The 27,616-nt window shown below is 38.0% G+C and overlaps 2 protein-coding genes across 3 annotated transcripts; both read left to right on the top strand.

The window, feature by feature from the left end:
• The first annotated feature begins 184 nt into the window (after positions 1-184).
• Positions 185-13,224, top strand: KLRB1 (killer cell lectin like receptor B1). 2 transcript variants are annotated; one of them, XM_070371050.1, is made up of 6 exons: positions 185-371; positions 5,241-5,339; positions 6,406-6,480; positions 8,281-8,435; positions 8,823-8,938; positions 12,548-13,224. In XM_070371050.1, the coding sequence occupies exons 1-6, from the start codon at positions 287-289 to the stop codon at positions 12,696-12,698; spliced, it is 681 nt and encodes a 226-aa protein (XP_070227151.1). In that variant the 5' UTR covers positions 185-286; the 3' UTR covers positions 12,699-13,224. The 2 variants fall into 2 exon arrangements, with proteins under 2 accessions (XP_070227151.1, XP_005906993.2); XM_005906931.2 differs by lacking the exon at positions 5,241-5,339.
• A 7,311-nt stretch (positions 13,225-20,535) lies between these two features.
• Positions 20,536-23,334, top strand: LOC138987841 (endogenous retrovirus group K member 25 Env polyprotein-like). The gene is made up of 2 exons (XM_070370019.1): positions 20,536-22,192; positions 23,051-23,334. Exon 1 carries the CDS (start codon positions 21,109-21,111, stop codon positions 22,093-22,095), a length of 987 nt encoding a protein of 328 aa, XP_070226120.1. The 5' UTR covers positions 20,536-21,108; the 3' UTR covers positions 22,096-22,192; positions 23,051-23,334.
• The last annotated feature ends 4,282 nt before the right edge of the window (positions 23,335-27,616 follow it).

The following is a 27,616-nucleotide window of genomic DNA, read 5'->3' as shown; positions in this document are numbered from 1 at the left end:
AGATATTGAGTTGGCCAAAAAGTTCCTTTGGAATTTTCCATGTTATAGAAAACTTGAACGAACTTTTTGGCCAACCTAATGTTATATGTCTAAGTACACTGGACACCCAGTAAGTGGACTTCCTCACTAATTTATAGACAAAACCCACAACTACCATTGTGGGTAGGTGCTGGTATAAGAAAGAGCAAAACTTTTTAAACTGATCACTTCCTTCAGCTGATCTTGCCTCATAGAAGTTGGAGTTTTTCCTTTTATACGAGTAAAAGGAAGAATTCTTCTGTTTGCAATGGAGAGTCAGCTGGTATATGCTGATTTAAACTTACCCAGGGATTCTGGCATTGAAAGGTCATCACCCCCATCTCTTCTTCAGAGTAAGTGGCTTTAATTTTCCTTTTGGCATTTGTATATCTTCCAATAGTTAGATGTTCCTGTAAATTTGTGGCTTTAAATCATGACTTTGAAGATGAGCAGTTATCATGTTTTAAGTTGATATAGCATGGCCTGTCTGTAGGTAATCACAGGTGTGGAAAAAAGTACATACCTTTAGATTTCTTTTTGAATATCATTCCTGTTACTGAACCTTGGCTAAAAGAACCTGAATAAATATTTTACAAGTATGAACAAAGGAGTATTTTTTATTTTATTTGGAAATAAAAGGAGTTTTTCTATTTTTGTTTTTGTTTTATTTTTTGCCATCCCATGTGGGGAGCAGGATCTTTGTTCCCCAACCAAGGATGAAACCCGTGCTCCCTGCAGTGGAAGCACAGAGTCTTAACCACTGGACCAGCCAGGAAGTCCCTTTTTTGTTTTTATTTTTTAACAAAGAAATGTTTTTAGAAATATTCTGCTACCTTGTTGTAATAGTAACCTACTTTATTTCAAATCTCTCTGTAAAATACTGTGATTAAGTTCCAATGCATTTGCACCCATGACATTCCTTTCAGAATACAAAGTGTTAATGATTAACACTTTGCTAATTAATTAACACAAAGTGTTAAAGATGTTAATGATGAACATCTTCCACTTTTCAAAGGGAAGAAAAAATGTTCCAAAAGAAAGTTATATTCAAGATCAAAGATGTGAATATACTCACAATCTGATGATTTTTAAATTGAAAAATGTATCAGTTTAGAAGGAGATAGGCCACAAGACACAGGAGAATGTCACTGATAAACCTATTTGATATTTGTTGAATTTGGTAATTTTCTGTGTGTCAGAGGAGCTAGTATTCTGAGTGAAGGAGATGAGGATTCTAATGTGAGGTAACAGGTGATGGATTCCATGGCTGAAAAGAAACTAGAAACTAAGTAGAAAAATGTATAAAATTATCATAATATAGTACTGCCTTCTGATGTCAAACCAAATTTACTAATATTGCAATTTTTATCCCACCTGATATTCATTCCTTTGTGTGCTTAGCAGGTGTGCTACATCCTTTCAGGATGACTTGGGATAATTTCAAACTATTCAGTTATCAACATTCTAAATTCGAGACTGGAAAGTCTTAGGGTTATCAAATAGTTTCACAATACCCTTCAAATGGCGGTTATGGAAAATTGGAGAATTTTGATAACTATAGTGACAGTTTGGTCAAACTATAGTTATTTTTTGATGGGAAACAGAAAAGCATTCCGTTCCCTATTCAAATCTAGCAAAAGTGGCGAGAAAAGAGGATGGTGTTGAAAGGAGATGTGGGAGGATGAATATAGAAAAAGCAAGATTTTCCTCAAAAGCTATGATCTAAGATCCCAAATCAATGGGGTCAGAAAATGTGTCTATTCTGCTCGTAATCATTATTCCTCAAAATATCATTATAAAAGTAAATCTAAAAAACAAAGCAGAATAAAGTCAGAACAAAATACGTGGTTACAAAACACTTGACTGCAAAAAAATGTATAACCTACAAGTTGAGAATTTTGTATTTGGTGGTTTTACCAAGGGCCATAGCTGGGAAGGCAGCCTCTTAGATAACTCCGAGGAACTGTCCCCAAATGGTAAGGGAGAAACCAGGACATATAGGAGTTTTTGCTGCAAATAAAAAAATATATAGTTGACTACGAAAAGATGACTGCTAATCACAAAAACAGACATATCGAGTTAATGATTTTAGTGTTTACTTATGTGTGAGAAGACGCAAGAGTCTGGGCTTACTCAAATCATTCCCGTGACATGCATTTTAACTATCTACTGCTAGTATCCTGTTTTTCTTCACTCTGAATTCCACTCGGGCTTCAACATTGCGGCGGCTGCCCTGGCTAATGGGTTTATGGTCACAACATCTCTTGTTTATTGAAATGGCAGCTGACATTCTTTCTCCACAGATTGACCTGTTATTACATTTATTGTGAAACTACCCCTGAGCTCTTTGGCTGAACTGTTCAGGCTGTGGGAACTGTAGAGTAGTGATTACATCAAAGGCATTCAGGTAAACCAGAGATGTGAGTTGTGACCTATTTAGTTTATGGCCCAGCACTTGCTTTCTTAAAAAAGTAGATAAGTGTTCACAAAATGCCTCTAGAGTTTACATATTCATCCAAAAATAAGCACCTGTGCCAGACATGCCCTGGTGCTGAGGTTAGGACAAGTGGAAAAAATAGTGGAAAAATATTTTCTCTGTTTGTGTTTATGTTATACTGCTAGGAAGACATACAAATAAACAAATAACTAAGTATATACATATATATGGGTTAGATAATATTAAATGCAATAGAGAAAATTTTATCTATATTTTTTACTCTCTCATATTCACCCCTCTGCTTTTTTTATTCTTTATTTATTTATTTATGGCTGCACTGGGACTTCGCTGCTGCCTGTGAACTTTGTTGAGTTGTGGACTACTCAAGGGCTAGTCACTAGCTATAGCGCACAGGCTTCTCATTGTGGTGGCTTTTCTTGTTGCAGAGCTCAGACTCGGTACTGGATGTGCACTGCTTAGTTGTTTCACGGCATGTGGAATCTTCCCAGATCAGGGATAGAATCCCTGTCCCCTGCTTTGGCAGGTGGATTCTTAACCACTGGACCACTAGGAAAGTCCTGAGAAACTGTTTTTTATTTGTGCTGGAATTGAGAGTTAACTTCAGAGAGGGTATGATATCAAGTAGAAGAAGGCCTGCTTCACAAAATGACATCTGAGCCAAGACCTGAAAGAATTAAAGGACAAAGATATGTTTCCTTGGAGAAGAGCTTTTTAGAAAATGGACCAGGGCAAGTGCAAGTTCCCTGGGATGAGAACATTCCTGTCCTTTTGTAGGAGGAGCACATACATTGGGTGTGAAATGATGGACCATATCTGTGTTGAAAGCAGCAGGAGATAAAGTCAGAGATGTAATGGGAAATGGATTAAACAGGAATTTGTAGACTGTTTTACAAATGTACAGTCTTAAATCTGCTTGAGAGAAGGCCAAGAAAAGGTTTGCAGCAATGGAGTGAGATGATTTGGCATACTATTTTTTTTTTAACTTTATGTATTTATTTATTTATTTTTGGCTGCACTGGATCTTCGTGGCAGTCCAAGGGCTTCTCGTTGTTACGGAGCGTGGGCTCTAGGCTCATGGGCTTCATTAGTCGCAGAATGCAGTCTCGGTAGTTGGGGCTTGTGGGCTCTAGAGCATGGGCTCAGTAATTGTGGCAGAATCTTCCCAGACCAGGGATTGAATCTGAGTCCCCTACATTAGCAGGGAGATTCTTATCCACAGCACCATCAGGGAAGTCCTTGGCATATTGTTTATATTCAAACAAAAAATAGCCCTGCGTGGGTATTTCCAGATGACTAAAGGAGGAGAAGGGGAGAACAGGATGAGATGGTTGGATGGCATCACCAACTCAATGGACATGAGTTTGGGTAAACTCCAGGAGTTGGTGATGGACAGGGAGACCTGGCATACTGAGGTTCATGGATTCGCAAAGAGTCGGACACGACTGAGCGACTGAACTGAAGTGAACTAAAAATTTACCTGGCGTCCTCAATTTGTTGCAACTTCGTTAGTTCTGAAGTCATGTAGTGTTGCAGAAAAACAACTCAGAAGAGTCATAAGACCCTCCTCTCAATTCCATAAATTTTAAATGAACAGTTATTATGTACCAGACTCCATGTTTAGAAGAAGTTTTTCATATAACCCTGTCCAAAACCTCACAAAGTAACTATTATTTTATGTTTCACAAGTGAGGAAGTTGTATTTTATGAAGGTTACAGGCTTAAAGTAACATACTCAAATACAAATCTGTTACATTTGAGAGCCTTTGCTCTTAACCACTGCTGTTCTTCAGTAATAACTGATAAGACTATATGAAACTTTCTCCATTTTTCAAAATTTCAAGGCAGGAAAGAATAAGGAAGAAAAGAGACATAAAGGTAAAATACCATACAGCTGTTAGGAAAGTTCACCTAGGACTGTCTCAGGCTCACTAAGTTTAGCTGCTCTGTGTCACACAGGATCGCATTAGAAGTTATAGGTCAAAATTCTCCAGTGTGCTTTCTCTCATTTTCAGATTACACCCAGGACCTTGGAGCTCCTCTAGGTGTTATCTTTTCTCTTTCTCCTCCACATGATTATCCAGGTGTCACTATCTAAAATTTAATCCATTCTGTTTCCTACCTTAATCTTTTATCATATTTAGCTATCTTAAATTCCATCTCCACAAGGATGTTTTAGAAAGGGCTAACTCTTAGACAAATGTTACTGTCCTAACAGGAGAGATCGGTAGTAGTTGGCTGAAAACTGGGTCACACAACTCAGTTGCCTGGGGGAGTGTAAAAAACTAAAATAGAAATAAATGGACTTATAGGTCATTCTGGAACATTTTTTAAAAATCAATCAATTAATTTTATTTATTTTTGGCTATGGTGGATCTTTGTTGCTGCATGGGCTTTCTCTAGTTGTAGTGAGCAACTCTTTAGTTGCTTCTCATTGCAGTGGTTTCTCTTGTTGTGGAGCATAGTCTCTAGGGTGCTTGAGTTTCAATACTTGTGGCCCACAGGCTTAGTTACCCTGCCACGTCAGGTGGGGTCTTCCTGGAATAGGGATTGAACCTGTGTCCCCTGAATTAGCAGGAAGATCCTTAACCACTGGACCACCAGGGAAGTCCTTAGGACCCTACTTTAAGATAACTGATAAATGTTCTTTCCTGCCCCTAACCCCCAACCTGAATCTTGCTCTTTCTTATGTGATCCAAACAGCCTTTGCTTTTTGTACCAGATGAACTCAACTGAGTTAACCAAGCATGTTTTCTTAATGTCTCAGATCTTTGTCAGGGTCCACGTTGGCATAACTTTCCCCTGAAATTTAGTTGTGCTGTGATTATACTTCTTGCCTTGACTGTGACTGGGTTGAGTGTTTCAGGTAAGTGATGCAAGATCATTTATTTCTTGTTCTACTTATTCTCCTTCTGCCATAAATAGTAAAATATGTTAAACAGCTTTGGCCACCCCAAACTTAGCGGAAGACTGATGAAATAAAAACAGTTACGAAACAGTGCTCTAATAGTGCCCAGACCATATCCACTTTGCAAACCCTAGGCTTTCATATTTCTCTTTCTAATTGTTCTGAGAATCTTCATAGGGGATTTACATGTGCTCCAAGAACTTTTTAAAAAATTGTAATTATGATAAAAGCTTGATAATAACAAAGAAAATAAGTTTACAATTGCTTAGAGTTTCTTTTTTTTTTTTTAATGTGGACCATTTTTAAAGTCTATTGAATTTGTTACAATACTGCTTCTGCTGTTTTTATGTTCTGGGTTTGTTGTTGTTGTTGTTGTTGTTTTGTTTTGTTTTGTTTTTTGGCCCCAAGGCATATGGGATCTCAGCTCCCCCACCAGGGATCAAACCAGCATCCTCTGCATTGGAAGGTGAAGTCTTAACCACTGGACTTCCTGGGACATCCCTACAGTTTCTTAGGTGCCTACTAAATTCCAGATTGTCCTAGGCAATGTCTCCCATAGGACAGACACAATTATACTCATTCTGAAAATGGAACATGTAGACAGGAGTGTAAGCAACTTAAGAATTTAAATAACATCTGAGAGTTTACTTATATAGTGGGTGTGTGCATGCTAAGTCACTTCAGTCATGTCTGACTCTTAGAAATCTTAGGGACCATAGCCCTCCAGGCTCCTCTGTTCTCTCCAGGCAAGAATACTGGAGTGGGTTGCCATTCCCTTCTCCAGATTACTTATACATTAGATGCAAGTAACTCAGTGTTTCTCTGTGTTTACTTACATGTTGTTTATGTTGTTTTCTAAGCAGACCCACTGTTACTAAATTGCTATTGCTCTTATCTTCTGTTCATTTCAAGCTTGTTGAGATAGTACTGAGACGACAATTCCCTGAAGTGATAAATATAGCATATGCATTTCATTGCACCTTTCAGCATTTTATCTTCTTAATGGTGTTTCTTTATTTACCAGTGATATTCATAAGACAAAACACATCAGTAGAAAAAACCAGCATGGATGCTCAAGAGAACAGGAAGGAAGCAACAGGTATATTTTGTGGCTTGAATTTTCTAAGACTAATGGCTAAAATTTGAAGTTATCATTGTATTACTTTCCTTAAGGCTCATTACAACCCATATGTTAAGATTAGTCTTATCACTCTGATTTTATGTTTGGCAGAGCTGAGGCATGGAAAGGTTAAGCAACTCATTTGGGGTCATACATGTGCTAAGGGGTGACATTGAGAATTGTACTTCAGTGGTCTACCATCATAGCCTATCATCTTAACTACCAGATAATACTGCCTTATGAGTACTCAGGCTAGGAGAGTCAGTAATTATTAGTCAAAATCCAAGCTATAAAGTAAAATATACATTAAGTGAGCTATTTGGTGATTTTAATATGTCAAGCAACTAACCTTTGACTAAAGCTAATGAATAGAACACAAACATGTAATGAATTCTTTAATATTTATTGTATTAATCATTAAGATATTGATCTTGTCTTTATACTTACTAAGCAGTGTGTGTTAATACTCCATTGTTGACAGACTGTAGCAGAATGTGGTCATTTTTTATATATATTTGTACAGAAGAGAAATTTTAAGAAAATGAGAATATCCCTCTAAAAAATGCTATCAAATAGATCTTATTATTATTAGGCAAATATATAATTTAGCAGTTAGAAATTTTCTAATAATTTCTCTCCATGATATTTGCCATTAATTGTGAGTATGAATTATTATTTGCTTTTCATTTTACATGTTGTTTCAAGTAGACTTTTTTTTAAGAGCATTTGATATAGTTGTCCATGGAGTAGGAAGAGCAATGATAAGGAATTTAAGGAATCTCAAAAAGAGTTTGGCTCTATCACCACCTGCTTGTGTGGACTTGAACAAGTTATTCTGTCTCTCAGTGTTTTAGCTGGTCACTAAGAATTGATGCTTTTGAACTGTGGTGTTGGAGAAGACTCTTGAGAGTCCCTCGGACTGCAAGAAGATCCAACCAGTCCATTCTGAAGGAGATCAGCCCTGGGATTTCTTTGGAAGGAATGATGCTAAAGCTGAAACTCCAGTACTTTGGCCACCTCATGCGAAGAGTTGACTCATTGGAAAAGACTTTGATGCTGGGAGGGACTGGGGGCAGGAGGAGAAGGGGACGACAGAGGATGAGATGGCTGGATGGCATCACTGACTCAATGGACATGAGTCTGAGTGAACTTCAGGAGTTGGTGATGGACAGGGAGGCCTGGCGTGCTGCAATTCATGGGGTTGCAAAGAGTCAGACATGTCTGAGCGACTGAACTGAACTGAATAGCAGAATGAACAGTGGTCTCAAAACCCTCAGTTATATTAAATTCATGAATTGTTCTCACAGTGATGATCAAAGACTTTCCTGAATTTATAATGACTTGTATGAGATCCAACCAGTCCATCCTAAAGGAAGTCAATCCTGAATATTCATTGAAAGGACTGATGTTGAAGCTGAAACTTCAATACTTTGTCCACCTGATGTGAAGAGCTGACTCATTTAAAAAGACCTTGGTGCTGGGAAAGTTTGAAGGCGGGAGAAGAAGGGGACAACAAAGGATAAGATGGTTGAATGCCATCACCAACTCAATGGGCATGAGTTTGAGTAAACTCCAGGAGTTGTTGATGGACAGGGAGGCCTGGCCTGCTGCAGTCCATGGGGTCACAAAGAGTCGGACACTACTGAGCGACTGAACTGAACTGAATTGTGTATGTGTTATTAGTGTTAGTAGGGTGGGGACAGGTTAGAAATATAACATTCATTTCTTTTCTTCCTCTTTCTTATTTTATTTTTATTTTCCCTCTTCTTCTTACTTTAGAGAGACCAGTTCTGTTAACGTGTCCAATGCACTGGAAACGAATCCGAGATAAATGCTTATATTTTAGTGAAACTTCCAAACCTTGGAATGATAGTCTAGCTGACTGTTCCACAAGAGAATCCAGTCTACTGCTTATTCAAGATCAGGAAGAATTGGTAAATAATTAATAAGTAAAATATTTTAATACAATTCAGCACTGGCTTCTAACCATATCAAGATTTTTGTGCTCTAGTCTTGAAGGTTCTATGCAGATAGAAGTATTAACCTTGACTTCAAGGAGCTCACAATCTGAGAGACTAAATGGACATATAAGCAAAATAAATATTATTTAATGAATACAAAAATATAAATATAAATATTTGGGTATATAAATGAACGGAATAGAAATATCACAAGTAAGGAATAATTAACTCCAATGGGTATAGGAAAGGCGTCATAGAGAAAGTAATACTTGCTGGGTTTCAGAGGATGAATAGAAGAATGCAAACCAGCAATAGATAAAGGGATTCAATACTCAGTCATTTCTTCTGTTTCATTTACAGAGACTCATGCAAAACCTGATAAACAAAGAAGGAATTCTGTTTTGGATTGGATTAAATTTTACATTATCAGGGAAGAGCTGGAAGTGGATAAATGGTTCCTTTTTAAATTCTAATATGTGAGTATTAGATAAGCTAATTTGAATATTCAATTTGTATCAGGTTTGCAAGGCAAGATAGTAACACTGCTATTGAAAACTGAGATTTATAGTTTTAATTTAGTTTAGAAATTTTCAAAAGAAGCAGTATAGTCTGAGAAGAAGAATGATTTTTGAAGTTAGTTGAAGGATTCATATTGATGTATGACAAAACCAATACAATGTTTTAAAGTAATTAGCCTTAATTAAAATAAATAAATGAAAAAAAAATTTTTTCATTTTTTAAAGAAAATCTCCATATATGAAAAGACATCACTCTTTGTCACAATGTATATTTTTAATTACAATGGAGTTTTAAGAAACAGGGGATAGACCAACTCCTTTGGGAGGGACACCAAAAAAATTTTTAATAACAAAATTTAAAAATAAAGAAATTTTTTAGCTGGATGCTATTGGACAAAGAATTTTTGTTGCAATATTATTAAAACAAAGAATTTAAGTAGAACTTTTCAAACTATGGGACCAAATAAGTAGGCCACATCCAGCATTGAAATAATGAATACGAGAAGAAAAAAGTATAGTAAATATCAGATTGTGGAATCCAGGCATTTGAGAGAATTGGCCAACTTGTGACAAATATTGTAGCCTATTTTAATCAGTGGTGTAGAAAGAGAGTTGTTTGAGGAGATGCAATGAAACTGCAAAAGCTGCGAAAGAGCTTTTTGCTATTTTTAAAATGTTTTTATTTATTTATTTATTTTTGTCTGTGCTGGGTCTTTATCACTGCTCAGACTTCTCTCTAGTTGCTCAGAGTAGGGGCTACTCTCTAGTTATAGCGTGTGGGCTTCTCATTGTAGTGGCTTCTCTTGTTGCAGAGCACAGGCTCTGTAAAAAAAATTTTGATGAGCTTTTCAGAACAGATGATATCTTGTTATGATTTTTGAGTCTGTGAATGATATATTTACATTTGTATAAAGGATAGTTAAAATTGATTTTTTTATCATTCAAAAAAATAAGACATTAAAATTGAAGACATAGGAGTGGGTAAAAATTTATATAAAATAGAGTAATAATTTGTTATGTAGAAAATTACAAAAAATTGAGAGACATGTTGCTTTAATTAGCAAATTTTTATGTTGCTTCACCCATGTTCTAAAATATAATATTTTTAAATACAGTACTTTAAAAAGAATATCACTTTAAAATAAAGGGTCCTGGACAAGAATAAATGTATGAAAAGGCAAATATATTTTGTTACATAAAATCTATTCTGATTTTTATTTGTTTTCCAGGAATTATATTCTATACTTTATTTACACATAAATGCAATTCTGATATTAACTTATTTCTATTTTTCTGAACATAGAAAAACGTTAATTTCGGTTTCTGCGTGGGTATGTTTCTTATTGGGCCATTATGTTTATTCTATTAAGCTTTATGATAAAATTGGAAATCTCTGAAGTGTCTATGAGCAGAAATATAGGCAAAGTTGATGAACTAAATTCAATTAGCATTCTATTCTATTCTGAAGACTGAAAGGATGCTTTGGTTAAGACAGTAATCAGGTAACCCTGAAAGGTATCATATGATAGTAGAAAGAGTAGCAGTTAGACTCGCTTTTCTTTAGTTCTCTACCCTGGTTTTCAAGTAATGAAAAACATAAACAGGAATAATTTTTTTCACTGCTTTGGGGATTAAAGAATATAACACTAAAGAACTAGGCAGAGATCTGGTCAAAGAAGGCCTGAGAAATCACTGAGGGTCTTTTGAAAAAGGGCTTGGTCAAATGAGCATTCAAAAAGTTATCTTGAAATTTGAAGAAGGGGACCAGAAGGGTGAAAGAGATAAAACACAGGGGACTTTTGCTATTACTCACTTGAAAGAAGTGCTGATGTGACTAGACTGTCAGGCCCTAGGAGGGAATAAGGTGGACTTCTCAGGGCCAAGGGGCTTTTTGAAGAAACAGAAAAAAGAACAAAGAAAATCTGTGATGGAGCCCTGCCCACTGTACCACTTCACTTTCGATTTAGGACAAGCAGGTGAACGTCTTGCACATATCCCATCCTAGCACGCAAGTTCTGCGTGGCCATCCCATTCTTTGACTGCTACTCACACCACATCTGCAATGAGCCACAACACTCCTGCATCTTTGGAACCAATAGAACATTGATCACAGCAGACACTCGTGTACTGTTTAGAATCGGAAAGAAAGGAACCTTCCACTACATACAACATGAACTGAACCTCCTTTTCTGGCCACATTCAAATTCTGCAGAGCCTGTGTATCTGTACTTACTTACTACATTTCCTGAGCACATACTCTGTTTAAGCCTGATCACACTTCTATAGGTATCATCTCAATGCCTCCCCAAATACTAGGTCATTATATCCTAAATATTTAAGAAAATCAAAATTCCATGAAAGCAATAAGTTTTTCATGTGATATGTTAATAGGAGATTCAGTTTCCAATTTTCAAAGCTTCATTTTGTATATATCATGATGACATTTATGTTTAGAATGCTTTGCTTCCAGTGAAGATGAACTTACAAGTTCCAGATGCTTGATTAGCTTTCTTTTAAAAGTGTATATTTATGACTGACTGTGTAGTTATCACTGTTCAGTTGCTAAGTCGTGTCCAACCCTTTCTGACCCCCATGGACTGCAGCTCCCCAGGGTCCTCTGTCCTCCAGTGTCTCCCAGTTTGCTCAAATTCATGTCCGTTTGAGTCAGTGATGCTATCTAACCACCTCATCCTCTGCCTCCCCCTTCTCCTTTAGCCTGTCTTTCCCAGCATCAGGGTCTTTTCCAATGAGTTGGCTTTTCCCATCAGGTGGTCAAAGTATTGGAGCATCAGTCCTTCCAAGGAATATTCAGGGTTGATTTCTTTTAGGATTGACTGGTTTGATTTGCATGCAGTCCAAGGGACTCTCAAGAATCTTTTCCAGCACCACGATTTGAAAGCATCAATTCTTGGCACTTACTCTCTTTATGGTATAAATTTCACATCAGTACATGAGTAATGGAAAAGCCATAGATTTGACTATACTGACATTTGCTGGCAAAGTGATGTCTTGCTTTTGAATATGCTGTCTAGGTTTGTCATAGGTTTCCTTCCAAGGAGCAAGTGAAAAAAAATGAAAGAGAAAGTGTTAGTCCCTCAGTCCGTGACTCTTTCCCATGCTATGGATGTATCCTCCAGGTTCGCTCTGTCCATGGAAATGGAATTCTCCAGACAAGAATACTGGAGTGGGTAGCCATTCCCAGGAGCAAGTGTCTTTTAATTTCACATCTTCAGTCATTGTCTACAAAGATTTTGGAGCCCAAGCAAACAAAGTCTGTCACTGCGTTCATTTTTCCCCTGCTATTTGCCATGAATTAATGGAACTGGATGCTAAAATCTTAGCTTTTGAATGTTGAGTTTCAAGCCAACTTTTCACTGTCCTCTTTCACCCTCTTTCAGAGGCTTTTTACTCCTCTTCACTTTCTGCCATTAGACTGTTTATTTACCCAATGCTTAATTACTGAGCATCTCGTTGTTTCCTGAAAGTTACAGAAAATACTGGCTGGATGAGGAGAATTATGTGAGAAAATCATGAACACTAAAGAGAGTCTTTTCTTTTTCTCCACAGATTACCTATTTTTGGTGATGCTAGAGAAGACTGCTGTGTTTACATATCAAAGACACAATGTATTTCTGATTACTGTGCTGCAAAAAATAGATGGATCTGCCAAAAAGAACTAAAACCTGTCAGAAACAAAGGAATATATTCTTCCAATTGACTAGACATCCCCTTCCATGTCTTTAATTTCCATTTCAGATCTCTGTCATTTTAACTGTATATATTGTCATAGTGGCTCCATGCACATTTTGTGGTACAAAGTGAACACACACTGAGAATTCTAATTTTTGTGAATTTTACAAAAGTTCATGTCTAACCTCCTCATTAAATAACTGAGAAAACATATACCTAAAGAAAAGATGTCTCAGGGCATGTGCTCAGGAGTCAGATAGGTGGATCATATGGTAGTTCTATTTTTCAGTTTTTTATGGAACTGCCATACCATTCTCCATAGTGGCTGTATCAATTTACATTCCCACCAGTGGTGCAGGAGGGTTCCCTTTCCTCCACACGCTCTCCAGCTTTTCCTGTTTGTAGATTTTGTTCATGATGGTCATTCTGACGGGTGTGTTAGCTTTGACATAAATACACAACCATATGTAAAATGGGTAGCTAGTGGGAAGCTGCTATATAGTACAGAGAACTGAGCTCGGTGCTCTGTGATGACCTGGAAGAGTCTGATGGGGAGAGGGCAGGCAGGAGGCCCAGGAGGGAGGGGATATATATATATATATATATATATATATATATATATATATCAGTTCAGTTCAATCGCTCAGTCGTGTCCAACTCTTCGCCACCCCATGAATCGCAACACGCCAGGCCTCCCTGTCCATCACCAACTCCCGGAGTTCACTCAGACTCACATCCGTTGAGTCAGTGATGCCATCCAGCCATCTCATCCTTTGTTGTCCCCTTCTCCTCCTGCCACCAATCCCTCCCAGCATCAGAGTATTTTCCAATGAGTCAACTCTTCGCATCAGGTGGCCAAAGTACTGGAGTTTCAGCTTTAGCGTCATTCCTTCCAAAGAAATCCCAGGGCTGATCTCCTTCAGAACAGACTGGTTGGATCTCCTTGCAGTCCAAGGGACTCTCAAGAGTCTTCTCCAACACCACAGTTCAAAAGCATCAATTCTTCGGCGCTCAGCATTCTTCACAGTCCAACTCTCACATCCATACATGACCACTGGAAAAATCATAGCCTTTACTAGACAAACCTTTGTTGGCAAAGTAATGTCTCTGCTTTTGAATATGCTATCTAGGTTGGTCATAACTTTCCTTCCAAGGAGTAAGCATCTTTTAATTTCATGGCTGCAGTCACCATCTGCAGTGATTTTTGGAGCCCAAAAAATAAAGTCTGACACAGTTTCCACTGTTTCCCCATCTATTTTCCATGGAGTGATGGGATATACTAATAGCTGATTCATTTCATTGTACAGCAGAAGCTAACACAACATTGGAAAATAATACTCTAATGAAAAGTCTCATCTTAAGAGATGGTGATGCACTATAGATAAAAGCCCAAACCAGCTAAGGGGAATGATTTCTAATCCGGCAGCTTTCATCCATCCCCCTCTGTGCCTTATCTCACCTCCAAAAAGTTTTAGTCAATATTTCTAAAGTCTTCTGCTTCTTCCACAGCCTCTATTTTTTGCTTTTATATTTTGTGGTAGAGCATTGACTAAAATCAGTTCTCTGGACTCTTATATCAGAGATCCATTACTAAAGGAATTTGGGGAAGGGAACTTAACTCTTTCCCATCATTGCAAAGTTCTTTTCATTTTAGTTTTATCCTTGCTTTTTTTAAAATTAAATTTTATTGGAGTGTAATTGCTTTATAATCTTGTGTTAGTTTCTCAGTTCAATTCAGTTCCTCAGCCATGTCTGACTCTTTGCAAAGCCATGGACTGCAGCACACCAGGCTTCCCTGTCCATCACCACTCCTGGAGTTTACTCAAACTCATGTCCATCGAGTCAGTGATGCCATCCAACCATCTCATCCTCTGTCGTCCCCTTCTCCTCCTGCTTCCAACCTTTCCCAGCATCATGGTTTCAGTGAGTCAGTTCTTGATATCAGATGGCCAAAGTATTGTGACTTCAGCTTCAGCATCAGTCCTTCCAGTGAATATTCAGGACTGATTACCTTTGGGATTGACTGGTTTCATCTTGCAATCCAAGGGACTCTCAAGAATCTTCTCCAACACCACAGATCAAAAGCATCAATTCTTTGGTGCTCAGCTTTCTTTATAGTCCAGCTGTCACATCCATACATGACTACTGGAAAAACCATAGCTTTGACTAGACAGACTTTTGTTGGCAAAGTAACATCTCTGCTTTTTCATATGCTTTCAAGGTTCTTCATAGCTTTTCTTCCAAGGAGCATGAATCTTTTAATTTCATGGCTGCAGTCATCATCTGCAGTGATTTGGGAGCCCAAGAAAATAAAGTCTCTTACTGCTTCCATTGTTTCCCCATCTATTTTCCATGAAGTGATGGGACTGGATGCCATGATCTTTGTTTTCTGAATGTTGAGTTAAGTCAACTTTTTCACTCTCCTCTTTCACTTTCGTCAAGAGGTTCTTTAGTTCATCTTCACTTTTTGCCATAAGGCTGATGTCATTTGCATATCTGAGGTTATTGATATTTCTTCTTGCAATCTTGATTCCAGCTTTTGCTTCATCCAGCTCAGCATTTTGCATGATGTAATCTGTTCATAAGTTAAATAAACTGGGTGACAATATACAGCCTTGACGTACTCCTTTCCCAATTTGGAATCAGTCCACTGTTCCATGACCGGTTCTAATTGTTGCTTCTTTTTTTTTAAATTTTATTTTATTTTTAAACTTTACAATATTGTATTGGTTTTGCCAAATATTGAAATGAATCCACCACAGGTATACATGTGTTCCCCATCCCAAACCCTCCTCCCTCCTCCCTCCCCATACCATCCCTCTGGGTCGTCCCAGTGCACCAGCCCAAGCATCCAGTATCGTGCATCGAACCTGGACTGGCGACTTGTTTCATACATGATATTCTACATGTTTCAATGCCATTCTCCCAAATCTTCCCACCCTCTCCCTCTCCCACAGAGTCCATAAGACTGTTCTATACCTCAGTGTCTCTTTTGCTATCTCGTATACAGAGTTATTGTTACCATCTTTCTAAATTCCATATATATGCGTTAGTATACTGTATTGGTGTTTTTCTTTCTGGCTTACTTCACTCTGTATAATAGGCTCCACTGTTGCTTCTTGACCTGCATACAGATTTCACAGGAGGCAGGTCAGGTGGTCTGGTATTCCCATGTCTTTCAGAATTTTTGTTGTGATCCACACAGTCAAAGGCTTTGGCATAGTCAATGTTGGGAAGCGTAGTACAAAATAGCCGTATTAGGAGAAAGTCCTTGGGAAAATGGCGAAGGGCCAGAAGTATCCAGCTTTGTGTACTGCGGACAGAAAAACATCTCCTGCCTTTGGTTATGCTCATCGCCGAGATTTAATAATAAATAGGGATGTTACTTGAGAAAACGGGTTGTGGGATAAGCACATGAGTCACTTAGAGCACACTGTCCTTGAAATGTTTTTACTGATTATGCATTAACCCCGTATGCACTCTGCTGGCCGTATACTTTAAGCTCTTTGTTCCTGCTTCTATGAAAAGGCTTGACTGCAGAAATAAACTTGTCAGTCCTTGCAAGAGACTGTCCGAGTGTCATTCTGTCAGGTTCGTCGCTTCCAAGCCCCGGGGAGAAAAATCCCCAACAAGTGGCGCCCGAACAGGGACTTGAAAGGAAGGCTGAACAAAGCGACGAGCCCCTGCAGAAAGAGGTAAGCAGGATGGGACAACATAGCAGTAAAATTCCTTTCATTTCTATAATGCATCATTTTTTGAAACAAAACGGTGTTAATGTTTCAAGAGATCAGTTGAATGACTGCTATCATATACTACTGGAACATAATCCATGGTTCCTTGAGGACGGGACACTTGATCTTGATGTATGGAAAAGGGTTAAAAATAATGTTTTGTGAGCATATCGGCAGGGAGTTTACATTCCTGCTCAATGCTGGGTTACCTGGTCACTCATACGGGCTGTCATAGAACAAATTGAAGGACATAATGTTGATTTGGAGGTAGAGACTATTCAGTCTTTGCATGAATACGAGCTTAATGAACAAGACATGCAAGGTGCTTTGAAATGCAAGAATGTCATACTCAATCAAACACAAACCCTGGAAAAACAACTTGAGGATGTATCTATTAAGGATGTGCCAAAACTGAAACCGCTTAAGGCGGAAGTCATTTCATTCAGCGGACAGCCCAAATCTGAGGCTTTTCCTTCTGCTCCATCTGTAACTGCAGTTGCTAACCTTGCTCGTACTAACCGCTTCACTCCTCCTCGGGAGATGCCTGCTTGTGCTTTCGCTTTCCCAATACAATTTGATCAACCTGTCCAGGGTCAAAATTCTTGGGACAGTATAGATTTTAGCATGTTGTCTAATTTTAAGAAAGCATGTACTCTGTATGCACCTACTTCTCCTTACTGTATAGAATTTCTCAGGCTGACCATTGGATGCCATATGATTTTTTTCAAGTAGCAAAGATGGTTTTAAATCCTCAACAATTACTGCAGTGGCAAATGTGGGTTAGTGATGAGGCCCAACAGCTGATGATTGACCAGCAATCTCGTGGTAACACTGCCAATTTAACTTATGATATACTGGCTGGAACAGGGACTATGGTCAATGTAATGGCGCAATTAGCTAATATTACCCTTGAGATGTTGCATTTCATTAAAGAAACTGCCTGCAGGGCATGGGCAAAGGTTGATAGCACTAACTCTGATGGTTCATTTGTTAAGATTATTCAAGGACATGAGGAAGAATATTCTCAATTTATAGGAAAATTAAAGGATGCAGTTGAGAAATCTATTAAGGATGTGACTTTACAAAATATTATTTTAAAACAACTTGCTTTTGAAAATGCTAATGAGGAATGTTAATCCACGCTCAGACCAATTCGAGAGACTGGCTCTCTTATGGAATATTTGAAAGCATGTAGGGACATCGGATCTATGTCCCATAGAGCACAATTGGCAGCATTGGAAACCTTTAATGTGCAAAAAGCTGCTAATGCCAAATGTTTTAATTGTGGGAAGCCCGGCCATATGAAAAAACAATGTTGCATGCCAACACAGGCTGGAAAAAATAATACTACTTCTAATAAGAAGAGACCCCCAGGAGTATGTCCAAGATGTAAAAAGGGGTTCCATTGGCTGAATGAATGTCATTCTAAGTTTGATAAGGATGGAAACACCTTGAACCCCGGTACACAACAAGAACAATAGGGAAACTGATAAAGGGGCAGTCCTCTAGCCCCACTACAAAAGGAGGACCTAGCGTTATGACGCTACAAGCAGCTACATCTAAGAGTGCTTGCATTGATATACCTAGTCCTTATGATATGGAACTAATAGAATTATACAACCCCCCCAAAATTCCCCCTAGATATTATGGCCCGATTCCACCCAGGACAGTGGGACTAATTTTGGGACATAGTAGCTACACAATGAGAGGTTTAATGGTATTGACCAGTGTTATGGACGAAGATTATGAACGGGAAATACAGGTTATGGTAAATGTTGTGAAAATGGGAAATGTATACTTACAAAAAGGGGAACGTTTTGCACAATTATTACTTTTGCCATATGTCAAACCAATGAAGGCATCTGATAAAGTTCAGCAGGGAGGCTTTGGCAGTACCAACCTTACTGCTACACTATCCACCTTATTAAAGGAACATCAGAAACCCATGCTTACTTTACGCATTCAGGGAAAGAATTTCACAGGCATATTAGATACCAGAGCTGACATTTCAGTCATTAGAGCTGCAGAATGGCCCCTCGATTGGGGTAGGGTTATGGCTCCTTCTAGACTATTAGGAGTGGGTAAAACTGATGCCACACAAACTTTGTCAGTGCATCCTATTTACAAGTGTATAGCCCTGATCAAATTGTAGCTTATCTTAAGCCATATATTACTAATATCCCTACCAATTTATGGGGACGGGATTTTCTTGAACAAACGAAAGCCACAGTTTCTTTAAATGAACCTTTTTAATGGGGACCATTGAGTTAACACTGCTGCCCCTCGATTGGGAATCTGATATCCCAATATGGACACCTCAATGGCCCCTAACTAAAGAAAAATTGACAGCTCTTATGCAATTAGTTAATGAACAATTACAAAAAGGTCATATAGAACCTTCATTTTCCCCGTGGAATTCCCCTGTTTTTGTAATAAAAAAGAAATCAGGAAAATGGTGAATGTTGATAGATTTAAGAAATGTTAATAATACCATGTTACCTATGGGGCCCTTACAACCCGGATTGCCCTCCCCTTCTATGGTACCAAAAGGATGGTCTATAGTTACTATTGACTTAAAAGACTGCTTTTTTACTATACCTTTGCACCCTAAAGATAGAAAACATTTTGCCTTTTCAGTTCCTTCTATAAATCACATCGCTCCTGTTAAAAGATTTCAATGGAAGGTGCTACCTCAAGGAATGATGAACTCCCCTACCATTTGCCAATATCTCATATCTGTTTTATTACAACCCATTAGAGATAAGTATACTACTGTGTTTATAATTCATTATATGGATGATATACTTCTCTCTATGGAATCTGAACTCTGTTTACAACAGTTATGTAATGAAGTTACTACTACTCTTCAAAATCATGGCCTGCTTGTTGCGCCAGATAAAATTCAATGGAGAACACCCTTTAATTATTTAGGACATGTTATGGAAGAATCTAAAATCAAACCTCAAAAAACTCAAATTTCTGTGCAATCTCGACACACGCTGAACGATTTTCAAAAATTACTAGGAGATATTAATTGGCTGTGGCCATCTGTCGGCATCCCCACCTATGCCTTACAAAATCTATTTAAAATTTTAGAGGGATCCCCTGACCCTAATAGCCCTAGGCAGCTAACAAAAGAGGCCAAAGAAGAACTGGCCTTAATGGAGAAACGCATTCAACAATCTTTTTCAACTCGGCTAGATTATGATCAACCAATTTCTTTATATATATACCCCACTGAACATTCGCCCACTGCAATTATAGCTCAGCATAGCACAATAGAATGGGTATATTTACAGACTAAACAGTCTAAAAAAATTGTATCGTATCTTGAGAAAATAGGGCACTTAATTGTGTCAGGAAGAAGCCGTGTACAAACTTTAACTGGATTTGATCCATATGCAATATACGTCCCCTTGACAAAAAAGGAATTGCAAATTGCCTTACAGTATAACCTGACCATGCAAATGGCATTAAGTGATTTTCAAAATGTTATCTTATTTCATTTGCCGAAAGGAAAATTATGGGACTTTCTACAATGTACTAAATTCATTGTAACTAATATCATTGCATCCCAGCCTATCACCAATGCACCCACTTATTTCATTGATGGCAACAAGAAAGGCATAGCAGGGATTGTCGGCCCTGATATCAAAGAGAAATTACCCACTACCTATTCTTCAGTACAAAGAGTTGAACTGTCTGCTTTATATGCTCTTTTGTTGCTTCAACCATTATCCTTCAATGTATATACTGATTCCAAATACCTTGCTTCTCTTTTTCCTGATTACCGCCTTTTTATACAACCTAGATGAAGAATTATATACTCTCTTTTCACAGACTCAAGCTTTAATTCACTCACGTACGGAACCCTTCTTTATTGCACATATACGTGCTCATTCAGGTTTACCTGGCCCTCTGGTCGCAGGAAATGATGCTGTTGACAGGCTCATAGCTCCCATTTTTACATCTGCCAGTGACGAACATGCTAATATTCATACCAATGCTAACAGATTGCCCTCTAAATACCATATTCCTCTCCCTGAAGCACGGCATATTATTAAAACCTGTGATGTCTGTGCCCCTCTGCACTTACAAACTACGATTTCAGGAATTAATCCCCGGGGCAACAGCCTAACTCCCTTTGGCAATTTGATTTCACTCACTGCTCCTTAAGAAAGTTTTCTTTGCTTTTTGTCTCAGTTGATACATTTTCAGGCTTTATCTGGGCAGTGCCTGTCTCTTCAGAATCCAGCAAACACGCCATTTCCGCACTCTTACTCACCTTCCCTGTTATGGGGATTCCTTCTGTCTTGAAAACAGACAATGGACCTGCATTCACCTCGCCTTCGTTTCATTCATTTTTATCAGAATGAAACATCACACACATTACAGGAATACCCTATAATCCTCAGGGTCAAGCCATTATTGAAAGAGCCCACCGCACCCTAAAAACTCATTTACTAAAACAGAAAGGGGGAATATGGAAGAGAAGATACACTTCTTATCCTATGAACCCTCAATTATTATTATCTTTAACTCTTTATTCCCTAAATTTTTTAAACTTAACAAAAAATAATTCTGACACTCCTGCAGATAGACATTTTGCAGAAGACAAAAACAGCAAATTAGAAATCAATACACCAATATGGTATAAGCAATTTAATCAGTGGCTGCCAGGAATCTTATGACTCCTAGGCAAGGGTTATGGTCTTGTCATTGCAGATGGAGAGGAAATATGGGTTCCCCTTCGCCATGTCCGTTACCAAGAAGGACCCCGAGACCAGACTCCCTCGGGAAGTGATGAAGTTGATGCAAAGAGTCTCGTCAATGACCCTGGAAGAGCCAATGAGGAAACGCCATCATCTGAATCCTTACCGGACATGGGCTCAAATGAGAAACATGACTCGTCAGGCTGAGCAGACACTGAAGAGCACTGGAACGCCTATGACTCCAGATAAGCTATTTCTGGCAATGTTAGCTGTTCTTTCCTGTTCCTCTGGGGTAAGTGCAGAATATGTTTATTGGGCATGCAGACCCAACCCACCACTTCTCTCCATAGTGGATTGGGTAGATAAAGCCCCTATGATCTTTACTAATGACAGCACGCATTTTCCAAGTCCCTGGTCCACAAAGCGACCAATCCTTGAAGAAGATGAGGGAAAGCCAATCAACATTTCCGTGGGATTCAAAACCTTGCCTATCTGTTTCAGATCTCATCCTCTTTGCGTGACTATCTTCCCACAGTGGTGGGCATACTCTGCCAACAATGGGACTGCTTCGCGTCTGGGAATGTTTGCTATGGCATCTTTCTTACTTAATGGCTCCAAGCGACATTATCCAGGCCAGATAGCCAACTATTCGAACTCGCTTTTTCAACCAGAGGAACCTACATGTCATACTGTATCTTGGAGAAGAAAACAGGAGATACAACCATTACGTTGGTCTGATTGTCAAGGCCAATTTGGGAAAGTTGCTATAATTCAGCAAAACCATACTAATCATACATTTATATTTGTTGACTGTGGACCTCACGGTTTGTTTGTAAACTGTTCTGAAGAGCAGGAGGAACATCATAATTGCTCCTGGTTTAATAGATCAAACATTGGAGGCTTTCATAAATCTAAGACAAGTTTCTGGGCTGATAAGGACATACTGCTGAATTGGTATAACGGGGGCTTATCACCCCCATGACCCAGGATTGTCGTCCCCATTGTGGGGCCAAAGCAATGGCACATTTGGAAAATTCCAGCAGCTTTAGAGCACTTCGCTAGTGTTTATGGGACTGCGGGTGTGTTTCATCCTTCTAATTATACCTTCCTATATAATAGTACTGGCTATATTCAATCGTGTGTTCACCTTCCGTACTTGTTTATTGTAGGGCATTTTGATATTGACTTATCAGCCAAGATTGTCAATTGTACTGCATGTGCATTTTATACCTGCCTTAAGCACACCATTTCATATCACAATGCTAGCATTGCGCTAGTTAAACAAAAACCTGAGTTATGGCTTCCCGTAAACTTAACTGAGCCTTGGACTGATTCTGTATTTCATTCTGTATGTTGAAAACTGGGCTTAGGCAATCTAAGCACATCATTGGGTGGATTATTGCAGGCATCTTAAGCCTTATCTCCATTGTGACTGTAGGAACTTTGTCTGATATGGCTTTATATAATTCTATAAAAAAATCATGATTTTATCACTGCTTGGCACAAGGACTCTCATGATCTGTGGACTCAACAAGCTCAAATAGATCAGCAATTACAAACACGAGTTAATGAGTTACAAACTGTGGTTATCTACTTAGGAGATCAAATGCAGCAACTGACTTTCCAAACACATATACGTTGTCACTGGAATTTTACTTCTTTTTGTCTGACTAACATGCCCTATAATAGCACTGAATATCCTTGGAATAAAGTTAAGGCGCATTTGCAGGATCTCACAGATAACTCAAGTTTAGACATCAATTTGTTGAAACAAGTTGCTAATTTTCAAGATAGAGTACCTAGGGAATTGTATAGCACTCAATTCTATGATACTTTAACCAAAACCCTATTGTCTCTAGATCCTAGAACTTGGCTTTCAAGAAGCAATATTTTTATATATGTATTAATCACCCTGCTCTTTTTGTCATTGCTTATAGGATACAGAAGTCTCTACTCAAGACTCCGTGCCTCCCACAATGGAGTCCAACTAGCAGCCGCCGTGCTTAAATTAAAAACAAAAGGAGGATATGTTGGGAAGCGTAGTACAAAATAGCTGTATTAGGAGAAAGTCCTTGGGAAAATGGTGAAGGGCCAGAAGTATCCAGCTTTGTGTACTGCAGACAGAAAAACATCTCCTGCCTTTTATGCTCAGCACCAAGATTTAATAATAAATAGGAATGTTACTTGAGAAAACGGGTTGTGGGTTAAGCACATGAGTCACATAGAGCACGCTGTCCTTGAAATGTTTTTACTGATTATGTGTTAACCCCGTACGCGCTCTGCTGGCCGTATACTTTAAGCTCTTTGTTCCTGCTTCTATGAAAAGGCTTGACTGCAGAAATAAACTTGTCAGTCCTTGCAAGAGACTTTCCGAGTGTCATTCTTTCAGGTTCATCACTTCCAAGTCCCGGGGAGAAAATCCCCAACAGTCAATAAAGCAGACGTAGATGTTTTTCCTGTAATGCTCTTGCTTTTTGATTATGCAACAGATGTTGGCAATTTGATCTCTGGTTTCTTTGCCTTTTCTAAATACAGCTTGAATATCTGGAAGTTCTTGGTTCATGTGCTATTGAAGTCTGGCTTAGAGAATTTTGAGCATTATTTTGATAGCGTCGTGAGATGAGTGCAATTGTGTGGTAGTTTGAGTAATTTTTGGCATGCCTTTATTTGGGATTGAAATAAAAACGGACCTTCCAAATTTGTAGGCATATTGAGTGCAGCACTTTCACAGCATCATTTTTAGGATTTGAAATAGCTCAGCTGGAAATCCATCACCTCCACTAGCTTTGTTCATAGCGATGCTTCCTAAGGCCCACTTGACTTCACATTCCAGGATGTCTAGCTCTAGGTGAGTGATCACACCATCGTGGTTATCTGGGTCATGAAGATTTTTTTTGTACAGTATTAGTTTTTACTGTACACCAAAATGAACCAACCATACATATACACATACCCCTTCCCTTTAGGACTTCCTTCCAACAGTGCATTAATTACTGTTCCATGTGCTATGCACTGTGCTATACCTTTTTGGCATCAGGGACCAATTTCGAGAGGACATTTTTTCCACCAACCAGGGAAGGGGGTATGTTTCAGGATGATTCAAGTGCATGATATTTATTGTACATTTGTTTATTTACTTCTATATTATTATATCAGCTCCACTTGATTTTACATCAGATCATCAGGCATTAGATCCAGGATGTTGGGGACCCTGCCATATTGTATATTCTCATTAGTTATCTATTTTATACATAGTATCAATAGCGGATCTAATCCCTCATTTCCTCCCACCAACCCCTGTCTCCTTTGGTGTCCATACGTTTGTTCTCTGTGTCTATGTCTCTACTTCTGTTTTGCAAATATGATCACCTGTACCGTTTTTCTAGATTCCACATGTATGCATTAATACAAAATTTATTTTTCTCTTTCTGACTTACTTCACTTTGTATAACAGTCTCTAGGTCCTTCCACGTCTCTACAAGCAACCCAACTTTATTCCTGTATACGACTGAGTAATAGTCCGTTGTAGATATGCACCACATCTTCTTTATTCACACTTCTGCTGATGAACATTTGGGTTGTTTCCGTGTCCTCGCTACCGTAAATAGTGCTGCTATACACGTTGTACTGCATGTGTCTTTTTGAATTATGATTTTCTCTTCAATGCTTGTTTATTTTTCTTCTATGTTTACTTCTTTCTATGGTTCATGCTATAGGAAATATGTAATCAAATTTTTCATTGCTATCGTGGAAAATGTGTTTTTATTTTCCAACTCCACAGTTGGGGAAGCTAATGTTACAGAAGAGACATGTTTATTCTGATAGATCTCTCGAGTATTCTGTTTTAAAAAAACACATGGCAAATTTTCTATGGAAATCAAATAAATGGTAATATTGTATTTATTTTTTAAGGAGACTCATAATAAAATTCCTGAAAAATAGATATCTACTTACTCTGGTAAGTCAGTCCCAACCTGAATCATATAAATTCAAATAATAGTATAATGACCAAAATAAAATTTTAGTTTCTGCTTTCCACACATGTTGATTTATAATAATTATTAATATAAAATTTTGAACACATCAAAAATTCAAAGTATAATTCATTTTGTGCCAATTACTTAGGGAATATCAATAAGTTTTTAGGAAAAGATTCTAGACAAGAGTATCATTACAAAGTAATATATGATAAAAAGTGAGATTTTTGAAGTGTTTGATACTTTGGGGAAAAAGATCTGTAAAGAACAGATACTTTAGAAAAAATGTTCCCACAATTGACAATACACATTCCTACCTCATTGGAATGATGTTCAAAGCAACCTTCCTTCTAAAGCAGATCAGGGTAAAGCTAAGTTCATTCTCCTATACTTCTGAGATCTGAAATCAAGCACCCCTAAAGCACACATCTGTACAAACACTTTACAATGAAACTAAGCCCAAGAGGTTAGGTTCTTGCACTGCCATTTGCTATTGCATCATTAGAAAATCACGTGAATTCATTCTTGGATATATTAAGGCTGAGGTCATCTCTGAAACTCAAACTATGAAGATGCAATTCCAGGAGGAAGGCAAGTCTAAACCATATTCTGCTGCTGCTGCTGCAAAGTCGCTAGACAGATTGAAAAATATCAGATAGGAGAACATGTTTTATTTGCAGTATTGAAGCAACGTTTCCTGACAATAAACTTGCTGCAAAGCCAAGTCATGTCAACCTATTATGTCATTCAGGATCGGCCATCTACACTTCCTCTGTGCAGCCCATGCTTCAGATGCAGGCTCCTGACCACTCTCCAAACACAACCTGATGTTTTAGGATTTCAATTTTGCCCCATATGTGTGACAGACTCCTTTCATATAATCCTTTGATTCTTTGCCTAGAAAAAGCCTAGGAACTGTAGAAAGCGTGAATTGAATGTTCATTTCTTTCTGAACTTTTCCTCAAATCTCCCTGGTTCTCACCATTTTTAATCTTTTTCTCCTCACTTTTCTAAAACAGGATTTATCTTCTTTTTTTCCATATTATAATTAGTTCATTTATGATTGTAAGACTGGCTCTACTTCTCTCCTGGCTAAAATTGGACAAATATCATGATAGAACAATGAAGGGAAGTCTCTGATTCAGTTACAAGGGCGTAACAATGATCTATTTATGTTGTATTGAATGGCCCTTGAGACTGGACCAGTGACATATCTTCCATTTATTTTCTATGCCTTGTGCTTGAATTTGAAGTTCATTTCCCACCATTTTACCTTCCTTTTCCACCCATTGACAGAGCTCCTCAATATACACTGTGTGTGTTAAAGCAGGTATCATGGTTAACATATATACACTATAACATGTAAAATAAACAGCAAGGACCTACTGTATATTCCTTTGCTGTACACTTGAAACTAACACAACATTGTAAAGTAACTCTATTTCAATTTTTTTTAATTAATTATCATGCAAAAAATTACCCTGGAAAAAATTAAAGCATAAATGTATTAGCCTAGCTTTTTTAAACCATTATTTCCAATCCACGATGTGTAAGTAACCACCAATAAATTCTGTTTCTTTCAAATGCAGGTATGGATAAACAAGAATAAGTTTTGACTTTAATACCAAGCAGTGTGGGAAAGGAAAATCCAAGAAGTACAAGATAATTATTAAAAAGTTTTAAATTCTAAACATCTATAAATTCATGAGGCAACTAAAGTAACCAGGTGTGATGGGCATAGTTTTTAGTTCCCCCTTGATAGCAGTTGGTTTGCATCTGCAGGTGTTTGATAAACTCCATTCTGTCCTCTTGTGGGCTTACTGAGTTTTGTTTGTGTGTGTGGTGTATGTGTGTTTGTAACTATACTTGTTCCCTTCCAACAAAAAAAAAAAAAAGTTAAAAAAAATTGTATATCAATCAGAAGCGATTTATCTGTTTTTTCCTTTTGCACAGCTTATTTCTTTCATAATATATGAAATTTTACAATTATTTAAATCTCATTTTCCTATTATTATTTTTTATTACCACTATTGCTGTTTGAGCTCCATGAGATCAAGTACCTTTATAGTATTGTAAGTCAATGCATGGTTTTGGCACATAGTAGATGTTCAATCTGGAGAAGGAAATAGCAATCCACTCCAGTGTTATTGCCTGGAGAATCCCATGGACGGGGGAGCCTGGTGGGCTGCCGTCTATGGGGTCGCACAGAGTCGGACACGACTGAAGTGACTTAGCAGCAGCAGCAGCAGATGTTCAATAAGTATTTCCTGAACAAAAAAACAAATAAATATCAGAGGGTATTTGTTTACTGAATGAGCTGTTCTAGATGATTCTTGCTTGAGGTTTCTCATGCAATGGGAGTGAGATGGTTGCTGGACTGGGGTGAGTTCAAAGTCTGTGTTGCTTGTATATATGGTGACCGATTACTTCAAACCTCAGGAGGATGACTGAGTTACAGGAGCAGTTATCTGAAAGGACAATTTTTCAAGAAATAATATAAGCAGCATAGAACGATGTGTCAGCATT

This window comes from Bos mutus, chromosome 5 (genome assembly GCF_027580195.1).
Source record: "Bos mutus isolate GX-2022 chromosome 5, NWIPB_WYAK_1.1, whole genome shotgun sequence".
Classification (NCBI taxonomy): Eukaryota; Metazoa; Chordata; class Mammalia; order Artiodactyla; family Bovidae; genus Bos; species Bos mutus.
The sequence above is the reverse complement of the archived record's forward strand: the minus strand, read 5'-3'. Positions and strand labels throughout refer to the sequence as shown.